This window comes from Neolamprologus multifasciatus, chromosome 3, assembly GCF_963576455.1.
Source record: "Neolamprologus multifasciatus chromosome 3, fNeoMul1.2, whole genome shotgun sequence".
Lineage (NCBI taxonomy): Eukaryota > Metazoa > Chordata > Actinopteri > Cichliformes > Cichlidae > Neolamprologus > Neolamprologus multifasciatus.
Window position 1 is genome coordinate 8,120,002 of NC_140441.1, and position 18,351 is coordinate 8,138,352.

The 18,351-nt window shown below is 41.4% G+C and overlaps 1 protein-coding gene and 1 long non-coding RNA gene across 5 annotated transcripts in view; one reads left to right on the forward strand and one right to left on the reverse strand.

Moving 5' to 3' along the window:
• Positions 1-18,351, forward strand: part of LOC146521387 (uncharacterized) — a 208,346-nt gene that overhangs the window by 114,028 nt on the left and 75,967 nt on the right. The gene's annotated exons all lie outside the window — the stretch shown is intronic.
• On the reverse strand, positions 967-14,537 carry LOC146521393 (coxsackievirus and adenovirus receptor homolog). 4 transcript variants are annotated; one of them, XM_085155231.1, is made up of 4 exons: positions 14,067-14,537; positions 6,023-6,113; positions 2,052-2,411; positions 967-1,809 (listed from the first exon to the last, which is right to left on the reverse strand). In XM_085155231.1, exons 2-4 carry the CDS (start codon positions 6,033-6,035, stop codon positions 1,574-1,576), a joined length of 609 nt encoding a protein of 202 aa, XP_085011357.1. In that variant the 5' UTR covers positions 6,036-6,113; positions 14,067-14,537; the 3' UTR covers positions 967-1,573. The 4 variants fall into 4 exon arrangements, with proteins under 4 accessions (XP_085011357.1, XP_085011360.1, XP_085011358.1 ...); XM_085155234.1 differs by lacking the exon at positions 14,067-14,537 and adding an exon at positions 6,475-6,717; XM_085155232.1 differs by lacking the exon at positions 14,067-14,537 and having other exon boundaries at positions 6,023-6,717.

Genomic DNA, 18,351 nt, shown 5'->3' on the forward strand with positions numbered 1-18,351 from the left:
TCGGCTGGAGCTTTCTTTAGGCGCCTTCCCAGCTTTGACAAAAGTCCAGCTGGGATAACCAGCTCAGGGCCTTCTTGATGTGCTGTTCTTCTGCCTCCCTGGCCACTGTGTCTGTGGGGATGGTGTTTGCTCTGTGTTGTAGCGTCCTAATGAATCCCAGTTTGTGCTCCAGTGCATGATGAGAGTCAAACCTTAAATACTGAGGAGGGGGCCTAGGGGTACATCAGTCACCATCTTACAATGCTGTGATTGCAGCTATTTCACCATTCTCTGTGAATGGTACTCATGGCCATTGTTCAGTGGTTCTTGATTACTGGTCATAACAATTTGCATATTAATGATATGCAAATTGTTCCTTCGGTGATGCTGGTTTCAGTCATTGTGCAAATGTACTGTTTATAAGGTTGGGAAAACCTGCAGTCAGCTGGACACAGAATGCTTGATTTGCTCCCTTCAGGCAGGAGGTTCCGGTCCATCTGGACCAGAACCTCTTGTCATAAGACCAGTTTCTTCCCCTCTGCTGTTGGATTCTTAAATATTTACCATAAGACTTTCCCTACAACCTGCTCTGATTCAATCACATGCGGCACCTGTTCTTTTTTGCATTATAACCTGCATTCATGTATACATCTCAATCTGTTTCTCACATTTTATTTTTATTCAAGTGTCTGTTTTATCGTATGTTTGCACAAAGTGCCATAGCAATTTCCTAATGTTGTAAATCTGCTCAACATTTGGCAATAAACGCTCTTCCTGATTTCTGACTCAGCTGAGACTGAAGAAGTCACTTGGATGGTTGCAGGTTAGCCTGCACTGTACAGGTAGTTGATCAAAAAAGAGGCAGTTTTATCAATGTAACAGGGAGGAAGAATACAGAATAATGTAATTGACCAGTTGTCCAACGATTCTGATATATTATCAGAATCTACCTCTGAGAGGCAGGTCTGTAATTATGAGAAGCAGAAACAGTTTACACATGGTTATATTTATTTTGGATCAATTCAAGGCGACAAAATCTGCATCAACAGTTTCAGGAAGTCAGAGCTTCTGATTAAAAAAAAAGTACAGCCACAGGAAATGTTGGAATAAAACAAACAAACAAACAAAACACACATTAAGTACTAACACATGTGGATCTTTGTCAGGTAAAGGAAAGGAACAGTTGGACAGTAACAGACTGAAGTGTCTCCTTCATGGAAGGTAAAGTTTAATAAAGCTGAATCGTTCCAGGTCAAAGGGAGGAAATGTTGGACTCTGCAGCTACATAGAGATGTTTTTTTCTTTGGTTTCATTTTAATATAATTACATTTAAAACGAGTCAAACACCAGCAACCTGATCAAAGGATCCTGAGTAATATCAGACAAATACTGTTTATATTCCAAACAACTTTCTCCTCTTTTATGATGAAAAATGTAAATTAAATGCAAAATCTGGACGTGTCTGACAGGTACCTGCTAAATGTTTAATATTACTGATTTCTGTCTTTCCACATTTCCAGTGACTTGACTGAAAGCAAAGCACAAGAATCACTGTTAAGCTGACATTTCAAACAGGCTGAAATTCAACAGGAGGCTAATATGAATCCTGACTCTGTTGTTGTTGTTTATGTTTTCTGTAGATCAATAAACCAAAAACAGCAGCAACAAGAAGCACAGTAGAAAGAATCAGACCGACGATCAGTACAACAGATCCAGCCTCCTTCCCTCCTGTCTCCTTCCCTCCATCCTCCTTCCCTCCTGTCTCCTTCCCTCCATCCTCCTTCCCTCCTGTCTCCTTCCCTCCATCCTCTGTGTCTCCTCCTGTCTGACCTGCAGGTGAGAAACAGGTGTGAGGTGTCAGCTGTCAGGTAGGTGATGAGTGAAGAACAGAACAGAATCCATTTCCTCTTCAAACTGCTGTCAGACATTATCTACTGCACTCTGATCACATCACTCAGACCAGCTGCTTTCTACAAAGTCTCATCAACAACATCTTTAGAAACAAACATCAACAACCAGGAAGCAGTTTCACCTCTGATCACACACACACACACTCAACTCTACTCACTCACCTGGAGGAACAACACTCAGGTTGATGATACTGATGGGGTCAACATCTAAAACAGATCTCTTCCTGCGTTTAGTTTCTGCCTGGACAACACGACACTCGTATGTTCCAGTGTCATTAATCGTCACATCCTTCAGAATCAAAGACACGTTTCCACCCTTCATCTGTCTGTCCTGCAGACCCACCCGGTTCTTAAAAGATGGATGCTGTTGATCTGGATAGAAACGCTCATCCCGGAAGAGGAGCACATATTTCTCTCCCAGGTCAGCTCTGCTCCACTCTAGAACAATAATGTTGTTATTGTTTGGAGCTCGACATGTCAAAGTGATGTCCTGTCCAGACTGAGCTGTGATGTTTTTGTTCTCTGAAAGAGGAAACAGCACAGAGCAGAGAGGTTAAAGGTCAAAATACAACGACTCACTACACCAGGCAATGAGAGTGAAGGTCACTTGTGTCAAACCTCATTTTCACCGGCACTGCTTTAAAAGTGTGTTATAATAGAAAGGTGTCTCACTTTGTGACCTACCTACATAAATAAGGAGCTAATTGAGATCTCATGTTACTGGTAAAGCAGAAACCTTAAGCCTTAAGTCTGAACATATTTCTGTATTTCAGTGTTTGGGTTCAGACATAATGTTCCCGTCTGGGTACGTGTTTCTGTTTTGACAGCAAATGCAAAAATGCTTTAAAATCCCAACTGCACGTCAATGGACGAGGATGACCTTTGGGTTGGGTCAATACTGATTGGCTTATTAAGGGTAAGCACAAGTATTGGAGCTACTGGGAGTTCATCAGGAACAGAAGATCAAAAAAAATCATTGTTGTTAAAAGAAACACTGCATGAAAAGCACAGACTGGCTGCAGTGGACACTAGTTTCCACTTCAGCTCTTTGTGTGTTATAATTTGACTCTTCTCTGTGGTTGGCTGAAGATCAACAAACAGCACAAGGAAGATTTGCCCACAGACCGGTTGTACCACATACACTGCGTCCATCAACATCAAACACTGTGCAGGTAGATGAGCCGTCTGTCTGCCTTCATATTACCGTACTGAAGCATAAAAGCATAAAAGCATAAAAGCATAAAAGCAGTAAAGCAGTGGCACCTACAGATGCCACTGCTTTGCTGCAGCAGCTGCCTCTAATCAGAGGTGATGCCACCACCTGCTGAGCATTGCTATCGTGATTAAACACTGAAGGATATTAATCACATGCACATTTGTGCAACCACACACAAGAACTTGAGTTGTGGTTCATTTGTAAAGCTCTGGAGAGATACAGACGACACTGACAAACGAGGCATGTTCAGTACAAAGAATCTAGATTTCCTCATGCTCTGGTAACTTCAGGGTTAATTTGGGGTTTTCTGTACTACAGACGTGTAGTTAAACAGCTATGAAAGACCCACTTACTGACTGAGCAATCGTCCAGCAAATATCATCAATATTCCTATAATCAATATAAAGTCTTAGACACAACTGTTGCTATTTTTGAGTGGATGGTGTCCTTTAGGGTCAATAGATGTCCAACATCTTATTCTGATTCCTTCAATAACTTTTAACAGAGAAGCATCCAGGTAGCAGACTAGCCTCAACTATAATCCATCATATTCACGTGTCTTACTGATAAAACTGTGGAATTAACACTCACACAATAAGTGTTTGTGAGCTTTTCGTCCTTCCTATAAATAGGATACATTTCATTAACAGTTCTTCTCCAGTCTCACTGACCAAAACGTGCACACATTTATACAGCACGTTTTACACTGACCTACAGTACAGAGCCTTTTCTCTACATATGCTAATTATCTACAGCAGATTTAATGTATAACCTTTACATATTTTTAATAGCCTTGTATAGTTTATCCTTCCTTTGCACAATCAGCTGCTGTTACATTAATCACTGTGACTGTTTTGATGTTGCCAACACATCTGTTTCATGTGAACATGTAAGTGCATCCTGGAGTAGTTTTGGGCGACTGTTTCATGATCCCAACAAAGAGAATGCTACTTGTCTATCTAATCAACAGTATTTGGGTACATGAATCTAGATAACTTAAAGACACCCTCTATCAGTGTTGCCATCTTATAACTAATAAACACACACACAGAGTAACTCCCCCAGAGTGCCAATTTCGGGTCACTGTTGCCAGTAGCAGGGTTGGAATTGTGACATTAAAAAAAACAATAATTGCTAAAATAAATGTAATTTGTAGTTAAATAATTCTAACTGCCTTTTGGACGTTTTTTACTCACTTTATGTCTCTTCCATGATGTTATTTCTGTTTCCAACAACGTAGGTATATTAGCATTAGCATTACAATAGCATGACCAATTATGCAAATTAGGTGATGATGTCATTTAGCGACTTCTAGCGACTTTTAGGACAACCAATAGCGAAATTCATTACTGAGGAGTTGGCAACACTGCCCTCTATATGTTGAACTCTGCAGTACAAGACCAAGTTCTCAGAGTGCAGCGTATTTAACAATTCACAAACAGTAGCAGTGCAGATCAGTAGCTTCTTCCATCCGAAATGGGAAGTCAGCAATTTCTGTTTCTTAGTCAGAATTACTTTCAAATAGAAGTACAAAATGAGGCACTGCACACAAACAGTATCAAACCCAAAACGTGTAATCTGTACTTTCACTTTTGTGTTATTGTGTTAGCATTGTGCTGTACGGCTAGCTACAGATAGAAAACCAGCAGAATAACAAATCAGTGAGAAATTAAATCAGTGAGATCTCCAGCATGTAACAGGTCGTTGGTGTCCATCCACATCCATGGACTCCACTTAGCTAGAAGCAACATAAATAGTTTTTTCTTTTCTTTTCTGACTCGTACTGGAAGGTAGTTAGCTCAGGAGTGATATCACAGTACAACCTCCATCAGACCTCTGAGGTTAAATAAGCGTAACAAGTTTTTAAATTTTAAGCTTTTACTAATGTTTACAGGCACTGCTGCCATCTTGGATGGTGAATTCGGGATTATCGAGGATTTTCACGGGTGGTATTTGAAAGCTGAATTTTGTACTGTAACTCATTACCGGGTTACATAAAAATAATTCACACTCCATCTTAGTTTTTATGTCAGAGCGAAAGTGATTTTGGGTTCTCATAGTTAAATCTCACCTGCAGATACAAACACGAAGCGACTGACAAACAGCAAAGTGGAGAAAAACAAAAAAGATGATCGGCGAGACATTTCCGTAGCCTAGCTAGCTAACACTTCCACCCAAACATTAGCGGACGTCACATCCGTGGGTTGGGGACAGGGTGTACGATCATTTCTTTTTTTTGATAGTTTTCAATTATATCTATATTTTATAATATATTATAATCACGGAGAGGCTGCAACAGCTCGAGACGAGAAATAAATTAAAAGAAACGAAGGCAAAAAAAAAAACTGAGTTCTCTACTTCCTGTCTTCACTTTTTCTACTGGAATAAAAGAGCTGATGCAGAGTTTTTATCTAAGTGGTGACGCCTGCCGTTCAGGAGAAAACTGCAGAAAAATTGCTATTTGACGTAGTCATGCCTGGTTGATTTGGGTTACAGAGATTCGTATTATTGGGTTTTTATTTACTGATGATGGGGGAACTGGGGTTTAACTTCTGAAAGTCACAGAGAAACTAATTTCAGTGAACCACAGATAAAATTAGATAAAATCCAAACACTCCGATATGAAAGCTGAGCTAAGAGCAGGCTAGCTTTCACTGAGAGTTTGGTTATCTGATAGCTTGGTCCATTTTTTAAAATTTGAATATATTGAAAAAGTAATGAAAAGTAACATAGCACTAGTTTATTAAACAGCAATGCTTAAGCAGTCCTTAGTTTTGAGAAGAATAATCTTTAATCTGTCCTGTTCTCTTTCTGACATCTTTTCTCACTGAGTTTCTCTCCATGAGATACAATCCATCCCCGAAACAGTGTTTTCTGATATTTGTTGAGATGTTTGGAACATTTACTTTGAAATTACCTGTCACTTCCATCCATCCATTCTCTTCAGCCTATCCTTATCAGGGTCGCAGGCAGAACCAATCCCAGTTGTCATAGGATCAGACCCATCACTGAAAAAAACAAAACTAAAGTTACTCTACAGTAGAGCTGGATAGATGCTGAATTACTGCAACTTAAACTTGATTGACTTTTGCAGCACAAATACGTGACAGGAATGACAGAAATGCAGACACGTCTATAAATGTTTTGGCAGCATCACCTGGGAGGAAACTAACAGCAGCAGCCCAAAGATGATCTGGCTTGACATTAGCTAGAAATTCACATGATAGCCTCATGTGACAAATCAACATCAGTCACATGGGTGTATCAAACAGGGGCTGCAGAAAGAAAATAGACACATATGAGAAAAGTGACCCTTTGAACCCAAATAAGCTTCAAATTTTGAAAACTATCCTGGGAAAACGTTCTTACCTATGACCAAAACCTGGAGAGTGGAGTAAGCTCTGCAGTGTGGTGGCAGATTTCTTTTCTTGTGTATTAATCACATATTTAATCATATCACATTAGTTATAGTAATTTTACTTTCTCACTTAGTTGTATGCATGTTCACTACAGAGGGGCCTTGTGCTGTTCACACACAGTGAGACCATTGTAAGGGAGACATTAAATAGATAGTGAGACTCCTTTTGTTTTGTTTTGGGTTTTTTTGTTGTTTTTTTTTTGCCTGTCCCATTTGGTTCTTTAGCCGTCAGAATTGTTGTCTGAAGAAAAACAAGGATACCCAATGGATTTATTTTGCCAAATGAATCATCATGGCATTGCCATATTGGTCCATTTGATCGACCTTTGTTTTTATTATTTATTTCATTTTATTTTCAGTTGTTACAGATGGGACAGACATGAGTGAGGGATAGGAAAGGGAGAAAGAAAGAGGAAGGAAAAGAAAAACAGAAAGGGAGAGGGACAGTGAGAAGGGGGGGGGAAAAATCTCCTGGATCACCTGTTGAGAGAGAAAGAATAGAAAACAAGCAAAAAAAAAACAAAGCAACATACTAAACACAACACCATCGCATTAATCTAGCTAAGAGTAAACAGCTGTAAATACTAAATATTGAATGTTGTTGTGCAGCACGCAGGACAGACAGCGCACAATGTGCTTTGAAGTAGCAGGCAAGAAAGGTGTAATTTAAGTCTACGAACAGTGAACACCCGTGTGCACACCTGTGTGGATAAGCGCGCTTGTATTCAAATGGTTTCCCCATGTAATGGTCTGCAAGAGGATGTAGAGAGCCATAGCCCTGTCCCCCAGGGCATGAAGCAGGCATGGAGGAGATCCAGGCCCCAGACATCCAGAGGCCCCTGAGTGTGAGAGCCCAAGGAGGACCACCGGAGGGGCATCCGTGTCACCCTCATGGGAAGGGCTGAGGATCCCCAGACGAGGGGTCACCCAGTAGCCACCGAGCAGAAGCTAGAGGGGGCTGCACCGGCGTGCCCGCCGGCTCTGCCGGCAGCCAGCTGTGCCAGAGTGAATCGAGCCACAGGCCCAGAGGCCGGAGGCCCGGGGGCCCCCAGCGCCCCAGACCAACAGGCGCCAGGCCCTGCCAAGTAGCAACCGGGAGTGAGCTGGTACATACCTGAGCGCCCAGTCCCTTAACCCTAACCCTAACCCACCAAGAACCACCAATGCACCGACCCCTGAGGGCATCAGTCACCGGCAGGGAGTGTGGTGAGGGGAGATAGGCCTCCACACTTTGGAGGGCCTGGGAGTTCCCAGAGAGGTGGAGTCTAAGACCCGACCTGACATATAGACACAGACAAACAGGCACACACAGACACAGACATGCATTCCCACCCTCATGCACACATATACAAACACTCAGCACTCACCCAACGTAGGGATAGACATAAATGGACATGTACACACAATCACACTCCCCAAACATACTCTATACCCCGGGTCCAGGTACCCTCGCCCCCAGAGGGGGAAACGGCACCCAGACCCAAGAGATGTTACCCTTCCCTCCGGGGTGGAGGCAAACAGACCGTCCCAGGCTCCGCAGCAGCAGGGAGGCCAATCGGACAGCCAACATCTCCTCCCAGCCCCCCCGCCCCGATGGCTAGTAGAGAACGGGGGTGTGTTAAGACCCCATACCTCCCTAATCCCGCTCATGTGTAGTGTTGCTGCGTGTTGCTCTAAAGTGCATTTAAAACAAGGGAGAGCATGGTGCTGCTGCCAGAGAGCAGCAGGTGTTAGCACGGCCCCTCCCGAGAACCCTCAATGTCTACATGGATTTAAAATTGAGAGGTGGGCACCGGCGCCAGAGGTAGGTTTGAATACACAGACCGTCCACTGGACGCCGTTAACATGCCCACCCTCAAGGCCCTATATTTATGTGTGTGTTATGAGAGTGTAAGTAATGTGGATGTCTAAGTTGTGAGATAAAATTCAGGCACAGGTGGCCAGAAGGGGACGGGGGGGGGATGTCTCCCCTGCACCCTGGTGACACACCCGCACCCCAAGGCCCTACCTGTGTGGGTGCGTGTGGTGGAGCTGGAAGAGGGAGGTAGCCGGGGATGGGGAGGAAAAGAAGGGAGGATGCCCCTCCCTGGGGCCAGCTCCCCCGCTGACCCCAGTAGGCACCCCCGTCCTCTGGTACCCACCAAGGCAAGGGAGCCCAGGCCCATCCAGACCGGGGCCTACGGTAGCAGCACTGCCAAGCCCCACAGGACCCGGGGCACCCCAACATTCAATCATCTCCCAGACTAGACAAGACAACAGACACCCAGGTTAAGTTTATTCTCAACCTCTCCTATGTCTCTCCCCCACCTGCAGAGTGGACTCCTGCAAGGATGGACAAACCTCCCTGCCAGTTGAAGAGCCCCCCAGTTAGGCCGATGCACAAGAGGCCCCCTGCGCCAGGGCTGAGCCCCCGTGCACCCACCCGCCCACAACCTCGGCGACACACCGACGAGGACCGAAGCCCCCAAGGCCCAACCAGAGCCCCAGCATGGAGGCGAAGCACCCCCGAACCCCAAACCCCCACGCCTGCCCCGGATCCACTCAGGGGCAGCCAGGCCACCAGGCCAGTAACCTACGTTCGCCAGCACAGACCATCCTCCAGCCCCGCTGCACGCAGCCACGAGGAGAACAACCTCTAAGAGTGACCAGAGCCACTAACCAGGTTATGAACACAACCCCCGGGTTAAGCCCTCCAGGGATAACGTCTCTAGGGGTCCTCCAGGCGCCCTAAGTCCGTCCCAACCTCCACATCAACCACAATAGCTAAGGCGGGACCAAACCACGACCCCCTACCCCCGCTAGGTGATGGAGCCGGTCAAAGGAGCCCAGAGGGATTGATCTAATGTGGTGGCAGAGGCTATATCGAGACTAGATGGTTTCTATATGGCTAGAATTAAGATTATTTTTATTTTTCCAGTTCATGAGGACCGTTTTCTTGGCGATGCATAGGGCAGTAAAAACCATGTGGACTGTATTAGTTTCTGTAGTTACATCATCCAATTTTCCCAACAAGCATACTAAAGGGGAGGTTGGAATTTTACATTTCAGACACTTTGATAAGTCTTCACATATCCCGCGCCAAAACTTCTGCACTGGTGGACAGAACCAAAGAGCGTGGATGTAATTGTCTGGTGTATTGCCTTGACAGTGTGAGCAGTTGTTGGAAGATGTAAAGCCCATCTTGAACATCCGATGACCTGTATAGTGCACTCTATGTAGTATTTTGTATTGTATTAATTGCAGACTGGGATTTTTAATCAATTTAAAGGTTTTTAAGCAAACCTGAGACCAGAAGTTTTGGTCTTGATGGTTTGTTAGGGATCATTAAAAATAAGTAATTTATTTTTGGCAAGATCATCATTTTTATAGTGGCGATCCTTCCCATGAGTGATATGGGTTAAGATTTCCATCTAGTCAGATCGCCTTCTACTTTCTTTAGAAGTGGGATGTGGTTTAATTTAGTTATGTCTGAAAGCTTAGGAGAAACATTAATACCTAAATATTTAATATTTCCAGATTGTAGTGGGAAGAACTGTAGATTTTGGCCAGTTAATTGAATAATCTGAAACTCTTGAAAACCAGTTTATTAGAGTAATTACCTAAGAGAGGTTGGTTTGTGAGTTTTGCAGAAAAAGCAACGCATCATCCGCATAGAGACTGATTTTATGTTCTACGTTCTTACATTTTATGCCCTTAATTGTTGCAGCCTGTCTAAATGCTGCTGCTAGAGGTTCGATAAAAAAATGCAAAAAGTAAAAGGGGAGAGTGGGCATCCCTGTCTGGTGCCCCTCAGCAGACAGAAACTGGAGGATGTCTGGTCATTTGTTCTGATACAAGCTGTTGGGGAATTGTATAATATTCTTATCCAGTTTATGAAGGAGTTTCCAAAACCAAATTTGTGTAAAGTTGCAAATAAAAATTTCCAGTAAACTCTGTCAAACGCTTTTTCTGCATCTAGAGATAATATTATGGTTTCAATGTTTTTATTGTATGAGTAGTCTATTAAATTAAGTAATCTACGAGTGTTTGTTGAGGAGTGCTGACCTTTTATGAAACCAGTTTGGTCAGGATGAATTAAGAGGGGGGTTATTTTCTCTAATCTCTTTGAGAGAGCTTTGCAGATTATTTTAAGGTCTACATTTAAAATAGAAATTGGACGATAGCTTGAGGGATATACAGGGTCTTTGCCTGGTTTTAGCAGGAGACTAATGTTGGCAGAATTCATATTTGGTGGTAGTCTGCCATTTTCCTCGATTTCCTGCAACATTCCATTGAATACTGGTGCAAAAATTGTCCAGAATTCTTTGTAGAATTCTGCAGGAAAGCCGTCTGGACCTGGAGCCTTATTATTGGGCATACTTATCAGGGCTTCCTGGAGTTCACCTGATGTCAGTGGCGAATCCAGTGCCATTGCTTGACTGTCTAGTCATTTTGGAAGAGTTACGTTGTCAAGAAAAAAATCAATTTCATTTTTAGATGAGTTTTTTTGTGGTGAATATAAAGTTTCATAGAAATCCCTAAAAATGTTGTATATTCTTCCAGGGTCATATATTGTGTTCCCCGATAAATCTTTAAAAGCACATATAATTGTTTTTTCTTTATTTATTGGTTTTGGGACTAACTGGTTTGCTAGAAATAGACCTGATTTGTTACTGTGTTTGCAAGCGAAGTCTTTGTACTAGAAATTGTGTTTTTTTATTAATAATTTCATTTAATTCTAGTTTTGTTTTGCATATTTTGTTCATTATTTCTTGATCTTGGTGGGACGCGTAGGCTTCTTCTAAGGATTTGATGGTTTTTTCTAATGAATATTTTTGTTTTCATCTTTCTTTTTGTGTGATGAGAAAGAAATTATTTTACCTCTCATCACAGCTTTCCCTGCTTCCCATAGAACAGAAGCTGATGTTCCGGGAGTATCATTATAGTCTAAATATGAAGTCCACTCTTTTTTAAAATATTTAATAAAGTCTTCATCTTTAAGCAGTGATGTATTAAATCTCCAGTTTTTACTTGGTGTAGTATTATTCTTGCGCATTAGTGTTAAAGATACAGGAGCATGATCGCTGACAGCTATAGGGTGAATCTCAGTGTCTGAAATGTCACTCAGCAGTGAGCTGCTGACCAAAAAATAATCCAGACAAGAGTAGGAGTGATGAACATGTGAGAAGAAAGAATATTCCTTACTGTTGGGGTGAAGGGAGCGCCATGCATCGCAAAGGCCATAGTCGCTCATATACTGTTTGATTATATTTGTGGATTGCCAATTGCGCTGAGTTCCTGCTGTGTTGAGCCTATCCATTTCTTCATTTAGTCCAAGGTTGAGGTCGCCTCCAAGAATGAGTGTGCAATCGAGTTGTTCAGAGAGTGCACTAAAAAATCCGTGGAAGAATGAGGGTTCATCAACATTTGGACCATATATACTTACAATACATAGTTTTTTGTTCAATATTGATAGTTTAATAATTAGAAATCTACCCTCTGGATCTATAACTGTATCGAGTACTGTAAAATTAACATTTTTATGTATTAAAATTGCTACTCCCCTTTGTCTAGAATTATAACAGGCTGCAAACACATTAGGAAACTCAGGTGTTTTAAGTTCGTTTAAACCTGTGACAGGTCTGTGAGTTTCTTGTAATAAAACAACATCTGCCTCCTTTTGTTTATTGAGGGATGTGGATGTTTAGGTAGGGGCCCTGTTATAAAGTTGAAGGTCTACAGGCATCCTGCTTGTAGGGAGGTGACGGTGGTCATAACTTTCCTTGGATTGGGGGGGAGTCAAGGATGAGTTGGACTGAAGGTATAGAGATAAATGATGTGATGTGGAATGTTCTTTGTTTGACAGTGTTTGGGAAGGTGTAAAATTGTTCATGGGCGGTGTCTTTCCTCAGAAAACTGTTTGGTGTTTGACCTGAACGTTTTCTCCACATTGCAATGTGTTTATTAAACCCACTTCAAATCAAGCTCACTGGGTGTGTTGCAGGTTATTGTTAAAATTTCCATAGCAGCAGCAAAGAAAGCCCAGCAGAGGATGTACTTCCTGAGGCAGCAGAAGAAATTCAACCTGCCAACACGGACGATGATGCAATTCTACACTGCAATCATCGAGTCCATCCTCACCTCCTCCATCACCGTGTGGTATGCTGGAGCCACTATCAGGGACCAACAGAGACTGCAGCGTGTTGTGCGCTCTGCTTAGAAGGTGATTGGCTGCAGACTCCCATCTCTGCAGGACCTGTACACCTCCAGGACACTGGGGGATGCAGCTCGGTTCACAGCTGACCCTTCTCATCCTGGACACAGTCTGTTTGACCTGCTCCCCTCAGGCATGAGGCTCCGGTCCATTCGCACCAGAACCTCTCGCCATAAGAACAGTTTCTTCCCCTCTGCTGTTGGACTCATGAACAATAACCATATGACTGTTCCCACCACTAACACATGACCCTACGCTGTGTTCACTGCATCATTCCATGTTTGCACTGATCACCACCTGCACTCATGTATATATTTATCTACTTAGCACTTTTAATTCTTATTTTTATGTTTATTTAAGTGTTGTCTGACAGTATGTTTGCACTAAGTACCACAGCAATTTCCTAATGTTGTAAACCTGCTCAACATTTGGCAATAAAACCCTTTCTGATTCTGATTCTGAAATGAGCATTCCTTTAAATGGTGAGCAGTAGCTTTCCATATAGTCTGTTTTACACCTCGACCAAACAACAAATACAAAATTAAAACATTTAAAAACAAATCTCAGACATAATGTTGAGTCTTTTATATGATTTGGTGTATCTCAAATTTAAAAAAAGGAATAATCCAAAAAAAAATTTTTAACACTAAAACACACAAGAAAACAAAGTAAATTATTCCCCCCCAAACAAATTGTATAAATTCCAAAAGCCTAAATAAAATCCTAAAAGATAATAAAGACAAACAAAACAGAAAGCAGAAAGTCACCATAAAAACAGCAACAATAAAGTTCAACTGTAAGCCAAACGTGGAGTAGAAAACCTGAAACTCAGTCCTATGAAAACTACAAAGGAACAAACACTCAATATTGTCAGAAATACACCCCACTATTAGAACAATAAAGCAATTAAAATTGAGCCAAATAAAAATCAAAAACAGAAACCAAACAGAAAAGACTGAAAGAGAAATCTCCAAGGCAACTCAAAATCCCAGGAGCTAAATCAGGGATCATGTCAGAATCTCCAACACAAATAGTGCCCTCGCTACATTTCCTGTTTGTGATTGAGTTGATTTTCTTCTTTATATTGTGTCAGATAAAGTCTGACAGCTTTGAATTAAAACACACTGAAATAATTTCATATGATGTGTTTTCACAGATGAAACCAGCCAACAGTAAATCAGATGCTTCACACTAACTCCACATGACATTCATCTGTAACCAGGAAAGTGAAGCTTTAATCCAGTTCAGATGGATTAACATGAACAATCTGTTAATCCAGTGAAGCTCACAGACTTCAGTCAACCTGTCAGATTATCTAAAAGAGTGAAAGACGTCATTTTAAACACTTACTGTTGTTCTGAAGGATCTCTGAAACCCCCAAACATTCTTCTGATCATCAGGATGGAAAAATTATCCACTGAGAGCAAATAGAAAAAAGAAAGGAAATAAACTTTGACGATAGTGATTTGGTCTCTGGCTGCACTAAACAGCCCCAGTGAACAATCTAACCCGTATTTCCTTGTCAGCTGTTTAATACGACACACCTTAGACCAGTTTGACTTCATAGCATTCCCGGAGCTGACTGGATCTGAGCCGTGTATTTGACAAACAAATACCACAAACACACACAGTAGCAGAGAGGAGAAAGCAACAGGAAGTTAATTCTCTGGCACAGGTGGATGTGTAGACTTTGTAGGCTGTGTGTGTGTTTAGAGTTGAGATAAATGATGAATGAAGGGTCTCATGACAAAATGATAATAATAAAAGTCAAAGGTGTTTTTGTATCCAACAAATATAGACACTAATAAGAGAACATAAATAAAAGAAGAACAGTTAATATTAAACACACACATTACAGAAAATGTCAAAGGAATTATTCTAAAATATACTGTTGTACCTCCAGAGTGTACTGATTATCGTAAAGGTTGCCGGTTTGATTCCGGCTGGAGACACAAATCACTGTTGGACTGTCAGGAAGGGCACCAGGTGTAAAACTCTGCAAATCAGAATAAGGGGCACTAACTGCTGTGGGGTCATCATGTGACCAGGAGCAGTCACATGTAACGACTTTCTCTTTTACTCAACAGTGTTGTTACTTTCATCTGTACAAAGTTTGTGTAAATAAGTTCTCACAGACAGAAAATCTGTGACAGCACCTCCCACCTGACCACTTCAGAATCAGCTGAAGATATTTGTACAATGAGTACAAATGAGTGAGTCACATAAAGAGTGTCACATTTCATAAAAAACACAGTTTTGCATATCCTGGTCAGACTGGTTCAGCTGGCAGTGTTTGTTGTTGGTACAGCTGGACTCTGGGTGTGTCAGTGCATATCATCATATGAGCTTCAGTAAAAGTATGTTCATCAAGGACCAAATGATTAATTGGATATTAATCAGATACTGATAATGAAATTTTTTGCTTCTTTTCCAGTTTATTATTCCTCCACTGAAACACGTCAGCATGATTAGTTAAATGACATCAGGACAAATGTGATGAAACTCAGCAGGAGAGAAGAGACGAGGAGAAAAGTGTGACCAATAGAAGCAACATCACAAGGTCACATTGTTTCTTTATGCTTGCAGTAAAACAACAACAGAAAATAAACTGTTTACAGTCCGTAAACACTTTGAATCAGTCTCTGGACATAAAGGCCAAACACTGTTGAATTCATAGTAAAGGGCTGAGGATGCTGAGGGAGCTGCACCGCCCCCTGATGGATGATAGAAAACCACAACCAACAAACTGACATGACTCAGTTGCACAAATAGATAAAACGTTTTAAAACACATCTGTCTTTGCTATCAGCAGAGCTACTGAATTATTGCTTCACATTTTGTTGTTATTAGACCAACTTTTAGTTGCTATGTAAACAAAGCTTTTTTGTGGGTGGTGACCAACGCTAAATTTGTGTGTATCTAATATTTAATTATTATTTCTTACTTCATTCTGGTTCACAGACAAATATTACTTATTTTAATGGAGCTCAATCAAACATGAACACATTCATAAAAAGTGTAGATTCAAGAGGAAAAATAATTAAAACATTTTTTAATGTTGCCTTGAGAGTGTAACGTCCACAACACCTCATCTGTTCCAACAGCTTCTCACTGCTCAGCGACACATTAAAACATTTGTATTATAAATTCAACAATTATCAACATCTACACACTGAAATTATTCTACATTCTGAAAAATATGTGGTATTCTCCTGTTAAACCACTAACATGTCACTGAAGTTATAACTACTTTAGCTCACAGAATACATCAAAGTTATGACCGTAACACAAGTGAGAAACAAATTACATAAATACTGTTCCAACTTACAAGGTTTCCTTGGACATAACACAAGAAAGCCTTTATTTGTTACATGCAAGTCGCCCTGCAGCAAAACAGGCTCCTATGGCAGGACAGCATGAGAACAGAAAACAAAAAATCTCCTCTGCATAAAGAGCACATAAATGTCCACATCACAACAGCATGAAGCACGTGACAAGCAACAGGTGTGGGTAAGGGGTGAGAAGTAAGCTAATGCAGACACAGCCATCCTGCCCTGCAGTTATTCATCCAGTGATGGGCCCAGACCTGCCATCCGACTCAGCCTTGGGGAGAAATGTATGAGGGCGTTTGGAACGAAGAGTCTAAACACAGTTTGTTATCAGAAATTGTTTCTTATGTTCAGCTCCAGCCTTGAGACCGCAGCTGGCACTGATATGGTAGCCACATGAAAAAATGGTGGTGTTCTTGCTTTAGTGTGAACCACTGCATGTCAATTTTACAGTCGATCTAATGTCCATCACTGGTTCCTCATCATTCCCGATGTTATCCAGTTTGACCATAGAGCACGATTCTTCATGACAGCCGTGATTCTCTTCAAGATGTTGTCAGATGTTGTCAGAGTCTAGCAGCCGCAAGCTTCTCCAAGATGTCATCCGTGCTGCGTCTAATGAGCCCATTCTAAGAAGCTACGGCTCACTCCATCCTTCCAATCAACATAGCAGGCAGCCTTGTGGGGTTTTGAACAGCCGTTTCCGCTTTCTTTATTCTTCGATAAGCCAGCGGCGATCAGCAAGAATGGTTCCGAAAAGGTAGATGTCTTCAATGTCCTCGATCGACAGTCCCGCCAGGCTAATGAGCCTCCCAGTCTTCCACCTGTCCATCGTGTATCCGGGAACGTGTCTGCAGGACGCACAGGCTCTCCCGAACTCGGGCTTCTCATCGAGAAGAGGGTGTCAATTGTAGTAAGTAGTTCCCTGCATTATTTAGCCTACAATTTACCATGGGTGTAAGATGTTCATCAGGAAGCTGGTGTATTTTTTTACCCACACACAGCCAACATAGTTAGTGTAAAATGAATAATCAGCTGGTTATGAATCAGCTCTGGATAATTTCACTAAAGATATATGAGATATGCTGAAAAAAAACCCAGAAATCTGAGTGGTGGTGAGCACAAAATATTAATAGCCCAGATGTTTAGAAGCTTAATTACTCAGTTTAATAATAAATGTATGATTAATTTTAAATGAAATATACATTATATGACGTTTTGCTAATACTGTTATTGCACCTTATCTATTATCAGATCATTTATAACAGAGAGACAACACTGCCACCATGAGGTCAAATTAAAACACTACACTTGCAGCTATGTAGACCTGCACTAACTGGTACTTGCACAGGACTTTTCTATTGGATGCTCAAAGCACTTCATATAGCATGCCACATTTTATATTAACACAACTCTCCTTCATGTTTTTATATATATCCAGCATTAATGGTGCTGCATCACAAAAAACACCATACTTCCTGATGGGCTGCATTTTTTAATGTCACTGAATTCCTCTCAGTTTAAAAGATTACAGTTAAATGTGTGCTGTTTCAAAAACAAATAAACAAAAACAAAAACCTCAATATATAAATGCCAGTTAAACTTCAGGAAAATAATAACCCGGAGTTAGCAACATCCCCCAAAAACCCGAAGAGGAGAGTCCTGGCCCCTAGCCCTGCCAGTGTAGCAGAAATGATGATGATGATGATGCAGCAGCAGCCGCTCTTCTCTGCGTGAGTAGCTTAATGTTGTTCGTGTGTAATTTACATTGAGTAGGCTAACCACGTTATTACATTAATGCATGTAAGGTGAACTAGCAAACATCATCATAGCTACATGCGGCTGTCTTCTTGTTTGATGGCAGATACTCCCTTCACCCTGACCAAAAAGGCTAAAATGACCAAAGAAAAAATGGAAAACAGTTAAATATGAGAGGTTTTTGGACAAAGTTTGTGTTTTTTTCATCGTTTAAGCACTGCTTCCAGCCAAGAGTGATACCATATATGCCCTATAGCTGCAGAAAAGGCTAACATTGTTATCTTTTTACAAAAAAACAGAACATGAACTTGAGAGGTTTTTGGACCAATTTTGTGTTTTCCATTCTTTAAGCACCGGTTTGAGCACCGTTTAAGCACCGGCACCATTTCAAAAGTACCGGTTTGGCACCGGTATCAGATAAAGCCTAAACAATACACATCCTTAGTAATAACAACATGTGCCAGAACATGCAAAAGTAACATGCCGAGACTCTGGTCAGACATTGACGGGACTGATTTTTATATAGAATCTTATATAAACACTTTCTA

Bases quoted from the DNA above. Each gene is read 5' to 3' on its own strand.
- LOC146521393 (XM_085155230.1), bottom strand. From the start codon at position 5,249: ATGTCTCGCCGATCATCTTTTTTGTTTTTCTCCACTTTGCTGTTTGTC. The intron at 2,412-5,176 runs GTGAGATTTAAC...TTCCTCTTTCAG, and splicing joins CTTCGTGTTTGTATCTGCAG to AGAACAAAAACATCACAGCT. The intron at 1,810-2,051 runs GTGAGTGAGTAG...TCTCACCTGCAG, and splicing joins CCTGAGTGTTGTTCCTCCAG to GTCAGACAGGAGGAGACACA.